Genomic DNA, 16662 nt, shown 5'->3' with positions numbered 1-16662 from the left:
CTATGCGATCAAAAGCTTTTTTGACGTCTAGTCCCAGAATTGCTCTCGTGTGCACCGGGCTAACGTGTATGAGCTGGTGTTTGATCAGGAGCTTGGCGTCCTGAGTCGATAGTCCGGGGCGACAACCGATCACGTTATACGGGAGTATGTCATTTTGCTCGACGTATCTAGTGAATCTGTTGAGAAGAACGTGTTCCATAGCTTTACCTACGCACGATGTAAGCGAAATTGGACGTAGGTTATCCAGATGGAGCGGTTTACCCCGTTTTGGTATGAGGATGGTGTTGGCCATCTTTCATTCCTCCGTATAGTCTCCCTTTCTCCACAACTCGGTGAAATGATCCGTCAAGAAAGTGATCGACTCATCGTCTAGATTCATTAGGAGTTTATTGGTAATACCCTCGGGTCCGGCTGCCGATCTACTAGAGAGACCATGGAGGGCGGCCCGTACTTCACCCTCGGTGAAATCGCGGTCCATTTCCTCGCACGGTCCGCCCATTTACTCCACGCGTTCGTCCCTATCGCCCAGTTGTTTGAGCGGGAGATATTTGTCCGCGAGCTGTCTACTACCTCCTTAGTCGTATACTGGCTGACTTGATGTACCAGTTTTGTAATTGCCGTTCTCTTGTTTGACTTAGTGTCGCTCTCGTTCAATAGATGTTTGAGAATGTTCCAACTGCCTCCAAGTTTGATTCTGCCGTCTGCCAAGTGGCAAACTTCGTCCCACCGCTGTTTCACGAGCGTTCTCCAATGCTCCTCGATCTGTCTGTTTAGCAACGCTACCTTTTTCCTGAGCTTTCGGTTCAGTCTTTGCGTTTTCCATCGTTGCAGGATGAATTGTTTGACCGCGATCAGACGTGCGAGCCTACTGCCTATGCTGTCTATGTTTTCTTCGTTTTTAATTTCTTTAGTGGCCTCCCTGAGGTCCTCTTCGAGCTGGTTCCGATCGGTTACGATTCTAGTCTCTTTGCTCTAACTTTCCTAAAAAGGTTCCAGTCTGTGCACCGAAAGGTTCTAGTCTCTTGTTTCGGCATACCTATACCTATGTGTATGATATAGTGGTCGCTGCCTAGATCGGTGCGCGAGGTTTCCCAACTAGTTTTTTTCGAGTTGTTGACAAAAGTTAGGTCGGGTGTAGAGTTCCTGCACGTGGACGTGCCACAGCGGGTGGGGAAAGCGGCATAGGTGATCAGGCACAGTCCCAGGTCCGTAGCAAGGTCCCATAACCCCTCACCTGTCTTTGTATTCCAAGCGTATCCCCACGCTTGGTAGTGGGTATTAAGGTCCCCTGCGATGATGAGCGGGGAGCTCTTTGCGATTGCGAGTACCTTGTTGAAAAGTGCCCTAAAGCTTTGTTTCTTTTAGGTGGGACTGCTATAAATGTTTAAGCAGAAGATACTCTGCGTCCTGCCCCTGTGCTTTTTTAGTACGACTTCTACTAGGATATACTCGATTTTACTCAATCCGAGATGGATATCTGTTCGATAAAGGGTAGCTTTATGTCAACCAGGGTGGCAATCCCCTGATGTACCGAACCAATTTAATTTTAAATATTCGCAAGGGCAATGCCGGGGGGATGATGGTAGCCACGCCATTCAGCAAACTCCAGACATCGAACGCTAGCGACAACGGCGGACTGCGGTAATACGGTCACTGACGTCGTTCTCTCCCTCGCAGTCGAACCTGTGTGTAACCACACCAAGAAACACGACGACGTCAATCATCAAACTAATGCAACCAATCTTCAAAACGGTTGTGAGCGGGGAGAGGCCACAGCTGGCACCGTTCCAGGGTACGGACGGACGGATGGTCGGATGCCGCGATTATGAGCCATTAAAAGCTTTTGCCTTAATAGGAAGAGCGTGGGAACTGTGCACACACAGTAGGAAGCAGAGTGGGACTGCATTCAGTCAATGAGACGGCTTTTTTTCAACAAATGTAGTAACGCACGAGTAGCTTGGTACTGCAGCGACAAATGTGGCCACGGTTTAAGAGTTTGTTCAAGAGTGCAATGTTGTTAGTATAGACCCTGAGCTCTTTTGGATTACCTTATGACGAGGTTGTACTCACCATACCAGCAGACGTGAGGTAGAAGCCATCCCATGACACCAGCATTCCAGGGTAAGAAGGCGTCGTAATCGTGTGTCCTGGAATAACTTTTTCTGCAAAGGAAATATGCAGGCAAACGCACACCCGTAAATCAGGTTAGCACTGCTGACGTAGAGGATGCAAGTTCGTTGCCGTTCGGGATGGCCGCATTTCAATAGAGGCGAACTGCACAAACGCTCGTATAAATAAATTGAGGGGCACGTAAAACTACGGAATGTTAAGTTCACCTAATTTAATATTGGCCATAATACTGGCGTAGGAAAATATGTGCTGAATGGAAGAAATATCATCAGCGCGCCCATATTACAGCAGCCTATGCAAAGTAGGATGAAACCAGGGATGGCTCGTACGAGCATTTGGTAACGAAAATAATACCGGTTTTCATACCGTGTAACTAAAAGCTCCCTGGATCACTGCCTCTTTGGACCTAGACGACAGGCTATAAAAATACAGGTGGGGAAATTTCACTAGTGAAGACCACCTCATGATGCGGAGTACTGTAAATTTCCCCTGACAAGCTGTTTCGCTCTAACTCTTCTGGAGAATAAAAAACAGATAACGTTTTGCAGGATTTCAAACTTACCAGTTAAAATGCATTTGCGAAATTTTGAATAATCCTAAAGGCAGGTGTATTGACAAGTGGGTGAGCTTTAAGAGCGGGATTTATGACAAACGTTGACCAATAACGAGCAATAAGAACAGCGCTAAACAACAGGACGAGTGAAGGGACACACACAACAGCGCTGACTAACAACCAAAGTGGCTTTATTCTTTCAGTCAGCGTATATATATACTCCGCCGCTATCTCAAACCACAGAATCAACAAAATTGGGCATGCGCAGGGGGGGAGGGGGGGGGGGGAGGATTGCAATAAAAACGATAGAAAGGCAATCTCCTTCGGAAGAAGAGAAATAGAGGGAAGGATTACACATGCTTCGCCGCTAACATAAGTGTAAAAAGTCCTTTCACTCGTCCTGATGTTTAGCCCTGTTTTTTATTGCTCGTAATCATGAACCAACCAGCCCAAATGCGTACTCTTCTGCAGTTGACCGATAATTACGATAGCACCCAATGCGAAATCTACGGTGTGAAAACACCAAGCGTGCGCAGTTCTATAGGTATTTTCATATTGCGATATGTTGGCTGGCGCGGAGAGGCTATCTCGTGCTGAACACTGCTAACACAGTGAAGTGTGGCGCGGCTGCCTCGCTAAGTGGGAGATGGCGAGAGGCCGCGTGTGGTGGCGCGTCGGTGCGATTGAGAACAGCCACCGCAGGCAGACCTACGCTCATGCAGCGCTTTGTTTCCATATATGGTATCGGTGGACGCGCTCGCACCATGTTATCGGTGAACTAACGGAGGCGCGCTACTCTTGCGCTATCACATTGCGGTCGCTGCTGCAGAGCCCATCTTGCGCATCACCCCGCTTTTCATCTCACGTTTTCGCCACACCCTCCTCGGCTTTCTACCTCATGGTGCCGTTGAAGCTCTCTCCTTCGCCTTGCGCCTCACCCTCTCTTGGCTATCGCCGTCTTTCATGCCCCGCGGTACTGCGCCTTCACTTTTGAAGCGAAACTTTCTTTGCCTCTTTCTTCGACTTCGCCACTGGTACTGCTGCGGCTGTCGCGCACACTGCGTCGAGTGGTGGTTCAGAGCGTGTATATAGAAAACTCGTTTTCACCCCACCTCGTCATGTGTGTACGACGGCCTCTGGAGCTCGCTGGCCGTCGCCACATTAGCCGATTGACAGCTGTAATTATCCGTTACTTCTCTCACAAACATTGCAGAAACTGCAGCGCTTCCCTTTCTACGAACGTGCAAGGCCAGAGGGGATGCCGATAGAACTGTAGAGAGAAGAAGGAGAGGGAGAAGAGGCAGTTCCAATATAAGAGACGGGGAAGGTGAGATGAAAGGCAAGGAAACCCCACTACTATATGACAGCGCTTGCAGGGAAACAGGATAAGCTTAAGAGGAAGCTTTAGCTCGGGTGCTCCTATCTAAATACATGTAAAAGGAGAATTCGTTTTTCTCGGCAACCACTGCACCAAATTTGGCGAGGTTTGTTGCATTTAAAAGAAAAACTTAATATCTAGTTACTGTTGGTTTCGAATTTTTGAGTTAGGTCGTCAATTTTTTATTAAAAATTGGCAAAAATTGAAAATTTTCAAAAAACGAAACTATCAAGTTTACAACTCTGTAACTCAACCACTAAAAATGATAATACAATTCTGTGAATTGCATCTAGTAGTACATCTAAAGCGGACAAAATTGATATGTTACACATGAATATAAAAAAATTTAATCACAGGGAAATATAACTTTTTCAAAACTGTTGTAACCAACGTAACAAATTCACGCAAGATGTAAAATGACATATTGAATTTGTCCGCTTTGAATGATCTAATGGATGCCGTTTACAGAACCGCGATATCAGTTCTTGATGCAGAGCTATGAATTTGTAAACTTCGTGCTTCTATTTTTTTCAAACGGTGAAATATTTGAAAATCATTTTAACAAAAGTCAAGCCCTAAATCGAAATTCCGCTTCCAACAGTCACTAGAATTTAACTTTCTCTTTCAAATGCAACAAGTTTCATCAAAATCGGTCCAGGGGTTATCTCATAAAAACGTTTTTGCGTTTTACATGTATTTGAATAGGCCGCGTCGGAGTTGGGCCCGAGCTAAAGCTTCCTCTTAAGTTAAAGATACTGTACTCTACGTTGCTGCTATTTCTGAAAAATAAACTCCATGCATATATGTCAAGCGGGCAACCTAAGCAGGGCGTTCAGAAGCAAAGCCGCATTAATTAAAGGGCACTGCAGGGTCTAGGAGACACTACGGAAACGTTCAACCGTCAAAGCAACAATTATGTGGCCGCCACCTTAGGTTTGCGGCTATGGCATTTCTAGAGGTCGTGGATTTGATCCCAACCGCGGCAGCCGCATTTCGACGGGGGCGAAAAAGGAAAAGCTCGTGCACTTAGATTTCTGGACATGTTAAGGAACATCACGATGTCAAAATTAAACCGGAGTGCGCCACTACGGCTTGCCTCATAATCCGAGTGTGGTTTTGGAACGTACCGGCGCCATAATCCAATTGAAGTTTTATGCTTCTTCACAATACGATGTGCCATGTGAGGAAATGACAAGGCTCAATTCTCTCAGAAGTTATAAAATATGGTGCACAAGAGCGCCTCAGGCAAACACCTCTACGTGTGTGTATTGTGTCCTACGCAGCAGTGGTGTACGCGAGGTAACGTTTAACATCAACTAACCACTCTCGTGTTAGCTTAAAAGTTTAAAAAATTAAGCTTTAGCTGTCAACATCAGCGCTAATTATCATCAATCAAAGCACCCAGCAGAGAAATCTTCGCTTACATCAATTCCCACAGTGGGTGGGATCTGTATAATTTCGTGTTGCGTCCTTCGAGGTGCTCGTTCGCTCAGTTTCGGCTAGGGCCGATGCCAACGAACGAAGCCGAGGGACGCCGATGCTAAACGTAGCAACGGGGGCCTTCAAGCTGCGCTCTAAAACGTTGTTCTTGGCGGTGTACATGCGCCATTGCAACTTTTTCGACTAGTCAGAAAGCAGGAGTCTTGCTGAGGATAGGGTCAGTGGAAAACAGCTCGCTCTTGTAACATGGCCGCCAACTGCCGCCTCGGCACTCGTACGCTCCACTCACGCAAGCTTCGACAGCTTAATGTTTGCTAAAAGAAGCTTGGACGATTTTTTACGGCGTGTCCTGCTTCAGGAGCGATTATGAGGAACAAATGAGCTGTCCCATGCAGCACAGTCGTTGGCTTGCCAAAGCGGAGCGCACACGGGCAGGACACGCGTCGCAGTGTGCGGTCAGAACCTCATTGCGTGTAATGTGTGGCGGGACGCGTGTGCACGAAAATTGCAGTGGCATGTCGACACGTGTGCCAAACTGCTGTGATGGCGACGTGGAGAGTGCTTGAGCTAAAATCATCGCGAAAACGACGCAGCGTTTTTGCTAAAGCAATGAGTGCGCCCAATTCGTTGAAAGCTTAGAGTCCTTGTAGACTGCAAGTGGTTCAATTGTTCCTAATGATATAGCCAGCGCTAAACAGACACAGAACAGAAGGAGAATGGACAAGGACGAGCAGTTTGCTTACTTAGAGTCATCTGCACGTGTGGAGCCGCCTTATGCTTAGGTTTTTAGAAGCAACGCTTAGGCGCACGTTCGTGCGGTGAGCGTCGGTGTCGGCGCAACCAAGCGAACGAGCACAGCAAAAGGTGAAAGAGAACGCGGAGCGCAGCAGGGTATGAAAGACGCTAGGAGGAAAGCGGAGAGGAGGGTGCAGCGCAACCAGGAAGCGGAAAGCGGAGTGAGGTATGGCAAAAATGGTGAGAAGGAAAGCGGACTGCCTGCATCACCAGGCATGCCACCAGCGCGAGAACAAAGCACTGGTGTGGGCTTCGAACCCACTGGGCAAGCGCTACTTCACCTGCGGCGGCACCGCCGCTAGAGAATGCACTCCGCGCAAGCCGCGCGCTCCCATGTTCGCGGTTTTCTTTCTGAACAATGAGAAGCACAACCTGAAGACATGCTTCGCCTGCCGCTGCTGCAAAACGAGCTGTCCGAGCAGAGGTTCAGCGGCACCGGCGAGAGCACCTTTTCTTTCAGAATATGATTCTTTGTCATTTTATATCGGGAATTCAAATCACCTATACAGCGGTGCTCGCAATTCGCATGAGGGAGTATCGTAATTGTCGGCAAATTTTTTTTTCTTTGTGATTTGTAGGAGTCCTGATCACTTGAACAAATATTTGTGATTGTGGTTCACGTGCACGATGTTATACATTCGAGCAGCTTTTATTGTTGTCGCTTCCTCTTGTGTACCGTCAATATGTATGTATATGTATGTATGTCAATATGTATGTCAATATGGAAAACCGAGTAGCTTTGTTTCACACCTTTCTTGGGTTTGGGCATCTCTGTGTGTTTTCGCAGCCAATTTACGTGGTAATTGTGTCGGTGTGTCGTGGCCTGTGAGCACGACAAATGCAGCGATATTTCCATACGTGTGTCGAACTGCTATGACGGTGACGGCGATGGCCGCCTGCTCGCTGCGCGACCGCGTGCATGGCATCGATAAGCTAGCCCCAGTCTCGGACACACGTTTTGCTGAAACGCTTACTTGCAGATCAGCACGGTGCTCGTAAATATAGGGGCGGGGTTTATTGCGTAAGTGCGGCATGTTAGGGACGTTGAAGAATTCCTTAGGATGCGTGCAATATGCCTATTACGTTTGTTAAAATTAAAATGTAGGTTTTTACCAGCCAAAACCACGATTTGATTATGAGACGCGCCGTAGTGGGGGACTCGGGCAGTTTGGACGATCTGGGGTTCCTTTACGTGAACCTAAGTCTAAGTACAAGTGTGTTTTCGCCTTTCGGCCCCATCGGAATGCGGTCGCGATCCCTCGATCTCGTGCGTCACAGCCCTACACCAGAGCCACTAAGCAACCACGGCGGGTTTTACGTCTCTAATGTTCGTGTAAAAAATTTTCACCGTCGATTACGGTACTCCCTAAGCTAATTTCGAACACAGCTGTTTGGGTGTTTTGTATTCGCGGTATATTATGCCAAAGAATTTCATTCTGAAAGACAAGGTGTTTTCAGCGGCGCTGAGCCTCTGGTAATATAGAAACATACCTACATAAAGAGCCGTTTCGACCCTCAAGCCGTTTCGCGGCCGTACAAGTGAGGGTATGACCACCAGCCAGGCGGAGCAGCGATTTGAACTTCCACTTTCCCTCACATGTGTGCAGCTTAACATACATCTACGGGGTTACGTCCATGCATCCAGTTTCCATAGCAACTTTGATGCGGTGCCGGTCATGTGCCGCTTGTTACGTCCACCCCACCCCCTTTCCCACGCGCCGCGTAGCTCGTGCGTTAATGTGTTTCCTTGTCTCTGCCGAGTAAATTTTGCTGTTTCTTGCGTTAAGAACATTGTTAGCAAGACGTTTGTTATGCTGGGTATTTTAGACGTGTAGCATAGAATCTGAGCAGGGGCAATCTGAGCAGCCACCCGTTTGTTTTTGCACACATCCTTTCCCAACATTTGCATTACTTCCAATGCGTTATTTTCTAAAAGTGACTCGCATGACTATCGGTTTAAAGCACACAACTTGTATGTAGCTCCCCGTACCATCACACAAACGTTGTATTTGGCGCGGCTCGACCAGTGCAATGCGCATTTGGAATAGTTCTGTAAAGGATGTTTACCTCACTGCAGGCTGCATGCGGCGGGCCCGGTTCGCAAGTGCTATTTGACACGTTGCTTGTGATTGCTAAAACAATCTTCTTGAAGTTTGTGTATTTATCTAGTGTGTCATACAGCATTTCTTTCTGTCGAATTTCCTATGCAAAGAAGAAAAAAAATGAACTTTTTTGTATGGAACCACTGCTTCCTATTGTGTGCAACTGGGAAAAGCGGCTATGGAACGGTAAAATAATTGCAATATAGAGAGACCTGATCACATTATTTTTCCTGTCTGCATTAACTGATTCAGCATGGCTGGTTCTCCGAAAAACTTGACGGCTTTTCCAGTAAGGTATTTGCTATCTCCAAGATAATTACGCCCATTTGTACGGCATGCATCAAAGTGAAATATTAAAAGCTCCTGGGCTACAATAGAAACGACGTATTGAATATTTTTGCAGCCAAAGGTAAACCAGAATTTCAAGCATTTTTATCGTAGTCGAAACCAACACGGAGCTAAACCACGCGTCTAAAGCCTCGGAAGTCAAGATTAGCGGTCTGACCAGCCGCTCAGGGCGCTCGTGGCAGTGCAGTAGGTCGGCCACAGGGCCCTGGAGGAGTGTCCACTCTTTACCACTGTGTTTCTCTGTGCTCTGCTCGGGCAACTCGTTCAGCAGCAGCGGCAGACGAAGCATTTCCACCGGTTGCGCTGCTTGTTGTGAGCAAAAAAAAAAAGCGCGAACATAGGAACGCGTGGCGCGCGAGCAGCGCATTCTCTAGCGGCGGGGCCGCCGCAGCCGAAGTAGCGCATGCGACGTGGGTCCGAAGCCCAACCCAGCGCTTTGTTTCCGCGTTGGACGCATGCCTGGTCGTGCCGGCACTCCGCTTTCCTACTCACAGTTCTCGCCGTGCCGCCCTCCGCTTTCCGTCTCCCCGTCGCGCTGCACCCTCCGCTCCACTTTCCCCTCGCGTGTTTCATGCCACCGCACCGCTCCGCGTTCGCGTTCATCTTTCGTTGTGCTCGTTCGCTCAGTTATGCCGAGGCTGACAGCTGCGCTCTAAAAATTGCCTGGGCGCATTCATACGGCAGGTACTGCTACAATAAAAACGTTTATTCAATGGATTCCCGTGTGTGTCTTTTGCTGCGAAATGAATTTGGTAAAGCGAATACCGACATGATGTTCCATATGAGTGTCTGATATACAGCCCATTTTCTTCTAAACTGTACTCGCTCGTTCTTGGTCAAATTTCGAACAACGGAAGATTTCGTAGTCTACGCATGTATGTCACGTTTGAGCGCATTATTTCTTGTCTCATTCAGTATAAATCCTAATTCGCCTGGCGAACTTCGGTGCCTACCAGAAATCGTAGAATAATCGGGAACGGCTTCAGAGTGCCGTGCACCGTTGTGACGGCGAGCCCGTAGCCTACCGTTCCAACTTTACAGTATCGGACGGCGGCACTGTTCAATTACAGCAAATTGCAAGCTTTATGCTGGGCGCCAATGTAAGTGGGCACGTGCAGACAAGTAATACTTCGACAACGTGTCCACTAAGAAATATCAGTGTGAACGTGCAAACTAATAATCCTAACAGTCCTCAAAACCTCGAGCTCCGCCTGTATTTTGACCGAGATATATTTGCAACACTGGTCCACAAACTGACCGCCGAACTATGAACAGCTGTTTGAACTATGTGGGGGGCTCCCGGTGTGTGTACCCTAGGTGCGAAGTTGCAGCCTTTCAGAGAACATTCCATGCCTTGCATAAGAAACATCACCATATTTGTAAATGAATGTTCATAAAAAGCGGCCCAATTTCCAACCTAAGCTGTTCGTATGGCAGCACGATGGTAATTTCGAGCTCTTGTCACAGAGCTAGAATGTATATTTTCTAAACGTGGGCGCAGAGGAGTATTGTAAAGTTTTATTCATCTCGCATTTACCTAGATCAGTACGTGCATCTCGTGGTCCGTCAGAAATTTCTTAGGAACGAATCTTTTTTTTTTTAGTGTATGACTTGGTCTTTCTAAGATAATGTAGGGCAGAGAGACATAGCAATTACAGAAAGCCGTGAATTCAGTGACCCATAGCTGCGGTAGGAGTAAGTACCTGCGAAGGACGCAATAGTTAAATATGTAGTACACCGAATAAAATTTCTCCGTAACTTCTCAGGTAGAGTTGCTCCTGACTCACTGTTCTGACGGGCGGGGAATAACAATTTTACCTAGGTAATGCTAGCCAGAACGGGCACTTATAGTGAATTCATCCACTTGTAGGGACAGAATTTCATAACAGTGACTGCACAGTACATGCACTACTTGAAGGAGCCCTGGAGCAGTTTTATAAGTAACCATAAAATGACCTCAGTATTAAAGGACTTCGGCTCACAAATCTCAGGGCACAAATTTGATTTATTCTTTGAAGTATACGTGAAGTTATCGCGCCAATCCGCGGCTCTCTCTCTCTCTTTCCGGCTCCGCTAGCGTGATGGAAGCCACACAGGGGAGCTAAGCCCAGACCGAGAGCACCCGGTAGCGGTCGCGGTTGACTGCGCTACACAGCATGCCTTTTCTATCTCGAAGGCCACGAGCCGCAGATGCAGCTACGCGCAACTGTCGTGCGTAGACCGGTAGTGAAAATATGTAATAATTTTGCTGTATATTTTTGTTCGCAGATATACATGTTTTTCCTTTACTTCTCTGAAAATGAGCGATTATGTGTTTCTAAGAATATTCTTACAATTTTGAAATCAGCCAATAACTCTTGCTGGGGTGTGGCTGCTTGCGATGGAATGGCGACATTGCAGAGCGATAGCAAGCGATTTATCTCTACTTTCGACACGAGATTGTGAATTCTCTGCTGCATTCAGTGCTAGAGTATTTTGCTCCCATGTTCAGAGTAGCCTCGTGTACAGATCGTCGAAGTTTTCTCACTATGCTCAAAAAAGTCTCTGAGGGGCCCTTTAAGCGAGCATCGATCTTAAGCACTGTTTATGTAAGCATTTATTTGGGTTGGGACATCAGTTCGGAGGAATCCCTCAAGGAGGAAAAATGTTCACGAAATGGAAATTTGCAGACCATGACGAATTTTGATCAGCAGCGAAGCCCTCGTCAGAGGGCCGTCAGGTTTCAACTGATGATCCCCGAGTAGGCCTCGTAAGGGCCTACAGGGCCCTTACTCGTTACAGGGCCGAGTAGGCCCTGTAACGAGTACACCGTGCACACAAGTACACAAGTGCACCGTACACGTGTACACGAGTACACAACTGCACCGACACCCAGGACTTCGTTAAGATGGAAGCACTCTACTGCGTATGTGTATTTCACGTTTCTTGCCAAAATTGGATGTCACACCATGCTGTGCCAAAACAGGTGTTAATGATGTTAGCTCCGGGTATATTTCCATCGGCTTTGTCTAGCGTGTGCTAACATTTTGTTAATTCATCCCGTGAGCTCCAGGAATTTGAAAATGTGGTCGCCGAGAGATAACGAATTGTCACTGAAGTAGTTGAGCCGGGCGTGAGGATAGGAACTCCCAAAAATATTGTCAAAGTCTTGTTTTATTTTGCACACTTTTTTTACGTGACGCTAACACGTGAATAACACCTAAAAGGATCAATGCAATTTTCTTTCGACGTCTAGAGACCTCAGGAGCGGCAACCGTGAGTGTAGGGCCTCACTGCCGCTCTCTCTGCAGTGGCGTGGCACATTTTCCTGCGCACTGCAAGGCCTGCATGTGCAAACCACGGTTTTCTGAGATTAGGATTCTTGGCAGAAGTAGATTTCAAACAGCACGTGAGCTGATGGAAGCCTACTATATAAACAAGAAAGGTACAAATTGCATTAGTGATACATCTATCGTGCTCTATCAATCGGAAACTAGATTGTTTGACCGCTGGGTTACGTAGATCTGTGAACAGCCAGCGCATGCGTGTATGTATATACATATTCTTGGGTCACTGCCCAAAATAAATCAGTTGGAAGTGCCGCCCGTGTTGTCTTTATGTGTCTTCCTTTTGTGAGTGTTCAATTGCGGCAAAAAACATGTCTTTTACCGAAGGGAGGACAGAGGGAGGTTAATTTGAGTTAATGAGTCGTACTGGCAGATGTTTGCGACCCCTTTCGTGAGTCCCACATTATTATCTCCACTTCCCATGGTTTCTGGGCGCGCTCGCTGCGCGTGGTGTTGTGACACACTTAGCGCAAAGCAATTCGACCGTTTGATGCACTTAGTTTCACGTGTGCATAATCTTACTGGGACAAGTTCGTGGGACTTTCTCTGACCCCGAGAATTATTCTAATTAATTTCATTACTTTTTGGCATAATATTGAGGCACACTCGCCGTACCTGCCGTGATGCGGCGAAAAGTAGCTCGACTGTTATGACACATTTAGTTTGGCTTGTACTGAATCTTAGTGGGACAAGTTTGTGACATTTACTAAGACCCCGCAACGACGTATACGTTCTTTCGGTACTCACGCTTGTGGAAAACGCGACGAGCGATTGCCAAGAGTGGTAATGCTGGAGTGTTTTGCTTGCACCGCCAGAACTCCCAAAAGATAACGCCATGGAGCTCAAACACAAGGAATTTATAACTCGAAAATTCTGTCTTCTGAACGACTGAAAACAAGCTTTGCACTCATGCATTTGTCTTGAGTGCGAGTAGAAGGAATTCTGCGAGCGTATAGCATGGTCTGTTTGAGAGCCTCTGTTCTGGCCACCTCTATGCATACGTAGCCTACCATCCCTCCGGTCGAATTCAAATTCTTTTGGAAACGGGCAGTCGCGCGTGTATTCGTGCTCTTATGGTACAGAAAATAAGGCCTGGGAATGGGAGAATGCTTGGAAGTCGGGTGTATTCGTGATATACTCTGTACGCTATTGTTTAGGATCGGTCGGTTATCTTCTATTCTATGTATGTAAAAACTTATTGCTTTTGTTTGTAATGCCACTTATTCGCCATTCACACATGTCACTTCTACCACGTATTGTTCCTATAAGGTCTTAATGCCAAAATTACACATGCTTGTAAACTAATTTTGTTCCGCTGACATCGTCAGCTGGAGCTTCGTGCGGGAACTGCTGCTGTTTATCTGGTACCACGACGTTGAATGAACGCACAAAAAGTGTGGGAGGATGACCTATATAGAGTAAAATAAACATTTCCTTATTTCACAAGACGCATTGCCACATCTATATGAAATTTCACGCGGCGCATATTAGATGGAGGCCCCAAACATGTTTCGCGAACAGTTTTACTTAATATAAAACAATTCATTACTAAGACCGCGCGTACCTGCGCAGTAGAAGCAAAAAAAAAGGAATACCTCGCCGATCAGCGCTGCCGGCGTAACCCGTCCCAGCTAGAGTTGAAAACGCATGCGTCCAAAACTGAAACCGGATGTGTGGTTCAGGTATTAACGTTGGCGACTTGGAGCGCTGCAGTCAATTCGGCCGCTGTGTTCAAGGAGAGTGTCCGTTCTTGTTGAATTTCTTTCTATATAGCCGTATCTTGAGACCGACCGACCTGTGTTGGGGGCATCTAGGTGCGGCGACGGCTCGTAGCTTTGTGCGTGCTGTGGGCTCTCGGCGCTCAGTTTGCGTTGAAGCGATAGACAGCACGAAGCTCACTTCGCTTGCTGCTGCTGCCGCTCTTCCTCACGCCAACGTTTTGACAGTGAGTGGCGCTGTGGTGGAGTGTGACGTGTACACGTTTTCTGTGTGCGCTGTCACCATGCTTGTTTATTTAGTTAGCAAGCTCATGCTTGCAAGTTTGTACGGACGACAAAAGTACTATCCTTGCTTTGTATGTTTGATAATTTGCTATCGGAATGAATGCTTCACTTTTGGCAAAACTGCGACTTTTTCGTTACGTCGACAAATATTTCGTCTTGCTGGGCAGATACCCCTACAACAAAATGATTATTCATGTTTTAAAACTTTTCCGATAGGTCTTTTGGTCATAATATTCTCGATTTTTTGCATACTAATATTTTGTAACCCGCCGTGGTTGCTCAGTGGCTATGGTGTTGGGCTGCTGAGCACGAGGGCGCGGGATCGAATCCCAGCCATGGCGGCCGCATTTCGATGGAGGTGAAGTGCGAAAACACCCGTCTACTTAGATTTAGGTGCACGTTAAAGATCCCCAGGTGGTCGAAAATTCCGGAGTCCTCCACTACGGCGTGCCTCATAATCAGAAAGTGGTTTTGGCACGTAAAACCCCATAATTAAAAAAAAGAAGAATATTTTGTAAGCATGAGCACGTCTGTTGGCGCTACAACCCATGCGTTAGAAGCCTCTCACGGATATTACACCAAAGAATTCACAAGATATAAAAAAGGCATTGTTATTTTCTTGTTTGCACACCTCGTTGTTCATATCTTGTGGCCGCGAACTTGAAACCACCTTCCGCTATTAGGACATACGGAATCAGTCAGGTGCCTTAATCACATAGTAATGAGTTACATAAACGTTGTTCGTTGTTCATAATTGGGTTAGGGCGTGATCGCATCTTTTACGCATCATGTATAATTCTGTTCTGTACTTGCAGTGTATTACATGTTTTGTGTTTCGGCTGTTAAAAACATCTGACTTTATATATGCGTACGTGGACTGAACTAGTGCACAGAACTTTGCGACTCATGTACTGTATATTTTTTTATTGATCCGGTGTTCTACTGAGTGTTATATTTTGTGTCGCTATCCTTCCTTTGTACGCAAATTTGTTTCGTTTGCCAAGTGACAAGGAGTAGCCGGTGCCACCATAAAGGCGCCAACCTCTCCTAACATTCACTTCAATAAAAAAAAAATTACAGCGTGTAGAATAATCATTGCTGTTGATAAGAAACTGATATGCCGTATCCCTTACAGGCATAGGTAGCGGTACAAGGCAGATGGAGAAGTTTTGAGTAAGCGAAAACAGATTATAGAAATGCACAAAAGGATTCTAGAATTTAAAGCACGTATAAAAAACCGCAAGAGCTTAAGCTGGCTAAGTGACTATATGTCACCGCCCTATTTGAAAGACGATTCCCATAAATTGTCATCATCACCAAGTAATGCTCCTACAATAAAACTACCAGTTAAGAGTTTGCGGTCGTGTCTAGTCCTTTCTTTTTCGTGTTTCATGCGCAACACAAAGTATGAAATTGGATACCCTGTGGTGGCTTGGAATTTCTCATTATTATAAAAAAATCTTGCAACTTAGTTAGGGCACCCCCTTTTATCGGGGAGAGCAGAAAGTCTTGGGATAGAGACTGCCAGAGTTTACGCAATTTTCTACCAGAAACCCCATCATTACATGCAACGGCTTGAAACTATACAAGTCCGGGTCACCCCCGACGCATTATATTAAAACCAATTTTCTTTACTTGAGGGACTGCCAATCCTAGCCACGAGGAAAGTTTAAGCAGGGAAAAGAAAAGAGAGAATACAAATGCGAAATTCGACAGCAATGTTAAGAGGTAGAAGAGTCCAAGAAAGGACCACCACCAATTTCTTAAGAATGCGTCAGTCTTGTGGTGCCGGCTACGAGAAGCCAGGAAACATTTGTGCCTTCCCTAGGCAAATTTCCGTGCAAGGTTCAAGTTGTTGCCATCGGATCATCCACCAGTAACTCATTTTTGTACATTTGGCTAAGCCGTCACATCTATACGTTGAAAGATCGACGTCCGAAGTCTTTTCGCGTTTCTACATTGTATCAGAGTGCAACGAAGACCTCTACTGCAACCGCAACAGACTTTAGGTAGCTTTGCTTTCCATACCCACTGTAGTGTCCGACGCAGTAAGATGCCAGGGAAAAATGTATTTCTTCTGCACGCGCAACATTGCGCGGTAGAGGAACCACGTATCATGAGCGATGTACAAGTCATCGAAGTCGCCCACAATCTTCACGAGCGCCGTACAGGCCAAGATCTGGTCGATTGAGTTCAGATCTTTCGTCCTCCCAAGGGCTCTTTCCAAATCTTGGAGGTCGCCCACCAAGTTGAGTATGCTGAAAGAGGCCATAGAACGTCATAGAAATCATTACAGTAGATTGACTTGTAACAGGGTCTTAGGATTCCTTAGGTTAAAAAATACAGGGTCGCAGAACAAAACAAAAGTAGCACTTCATCCATTGTTTACAAACATTTACCAACGATTCGGTTACACCCTAGCCATAAATTTGAGCGCTGCTTTACACATGTTTTCCCTTCGCGATATATTGAGGCAATGAATTTGAGAGAGACATTTAGAACAATCGGCGATCTTCGACAATCTGATCTGCGGGTCAAGCGCGTCGGCTTTCGTACATGACACGTAAAAGGCTCTAGTGCAGTCGCT

General features: G+C 46.4%; 1 protein-coding gene across 1 annotated transcript in view; it reads right to left on the bottom strand.

The window, feature by feature from the left end:
- The window catches only part of LOC129385852 (putative phospholipase B-like 2), a 97121-nt gene that overhangs the window by 51057 nt on the left and 29402 nt on the right, over positions 1 to 16662 (bottom strand). Inside the window, exons 4-5 of the mRNA XM_055073011.2 lie at positions 16104 to 16333; positions 2071 to 2162 (exon numbers count right to left, since the gene is read on the bottom strand). Coding sequence (XP_054928986.2) covers positions 2071 to 2162; positions 16104 to 16333 — 322 coding nt within the window. The remainder of the gene's footprint in view (positions 1 to 2070; positions 2163 to 16103; positions 16334 to 16662) is intronic.

The sequence above is a fragment of the Dermacentor andersoni genome, chromosome 7 (genome assembly GCF_023375885.2).
Source record: "Dermacentor andersoni chromosome 7, qqDerAnde1_hic_scaffold, whole genome shotgun sequence".
NCBI classification, from domain to species: Eukaryota; Metazoa; Arthropoda; class Arachnida; order Ixodida; family Ixodidae; genus Dermacentor; species Dermacentor andersoni.
This window is presented reverse-complemented; position numbering and strand designations above follow the sequence as displayed.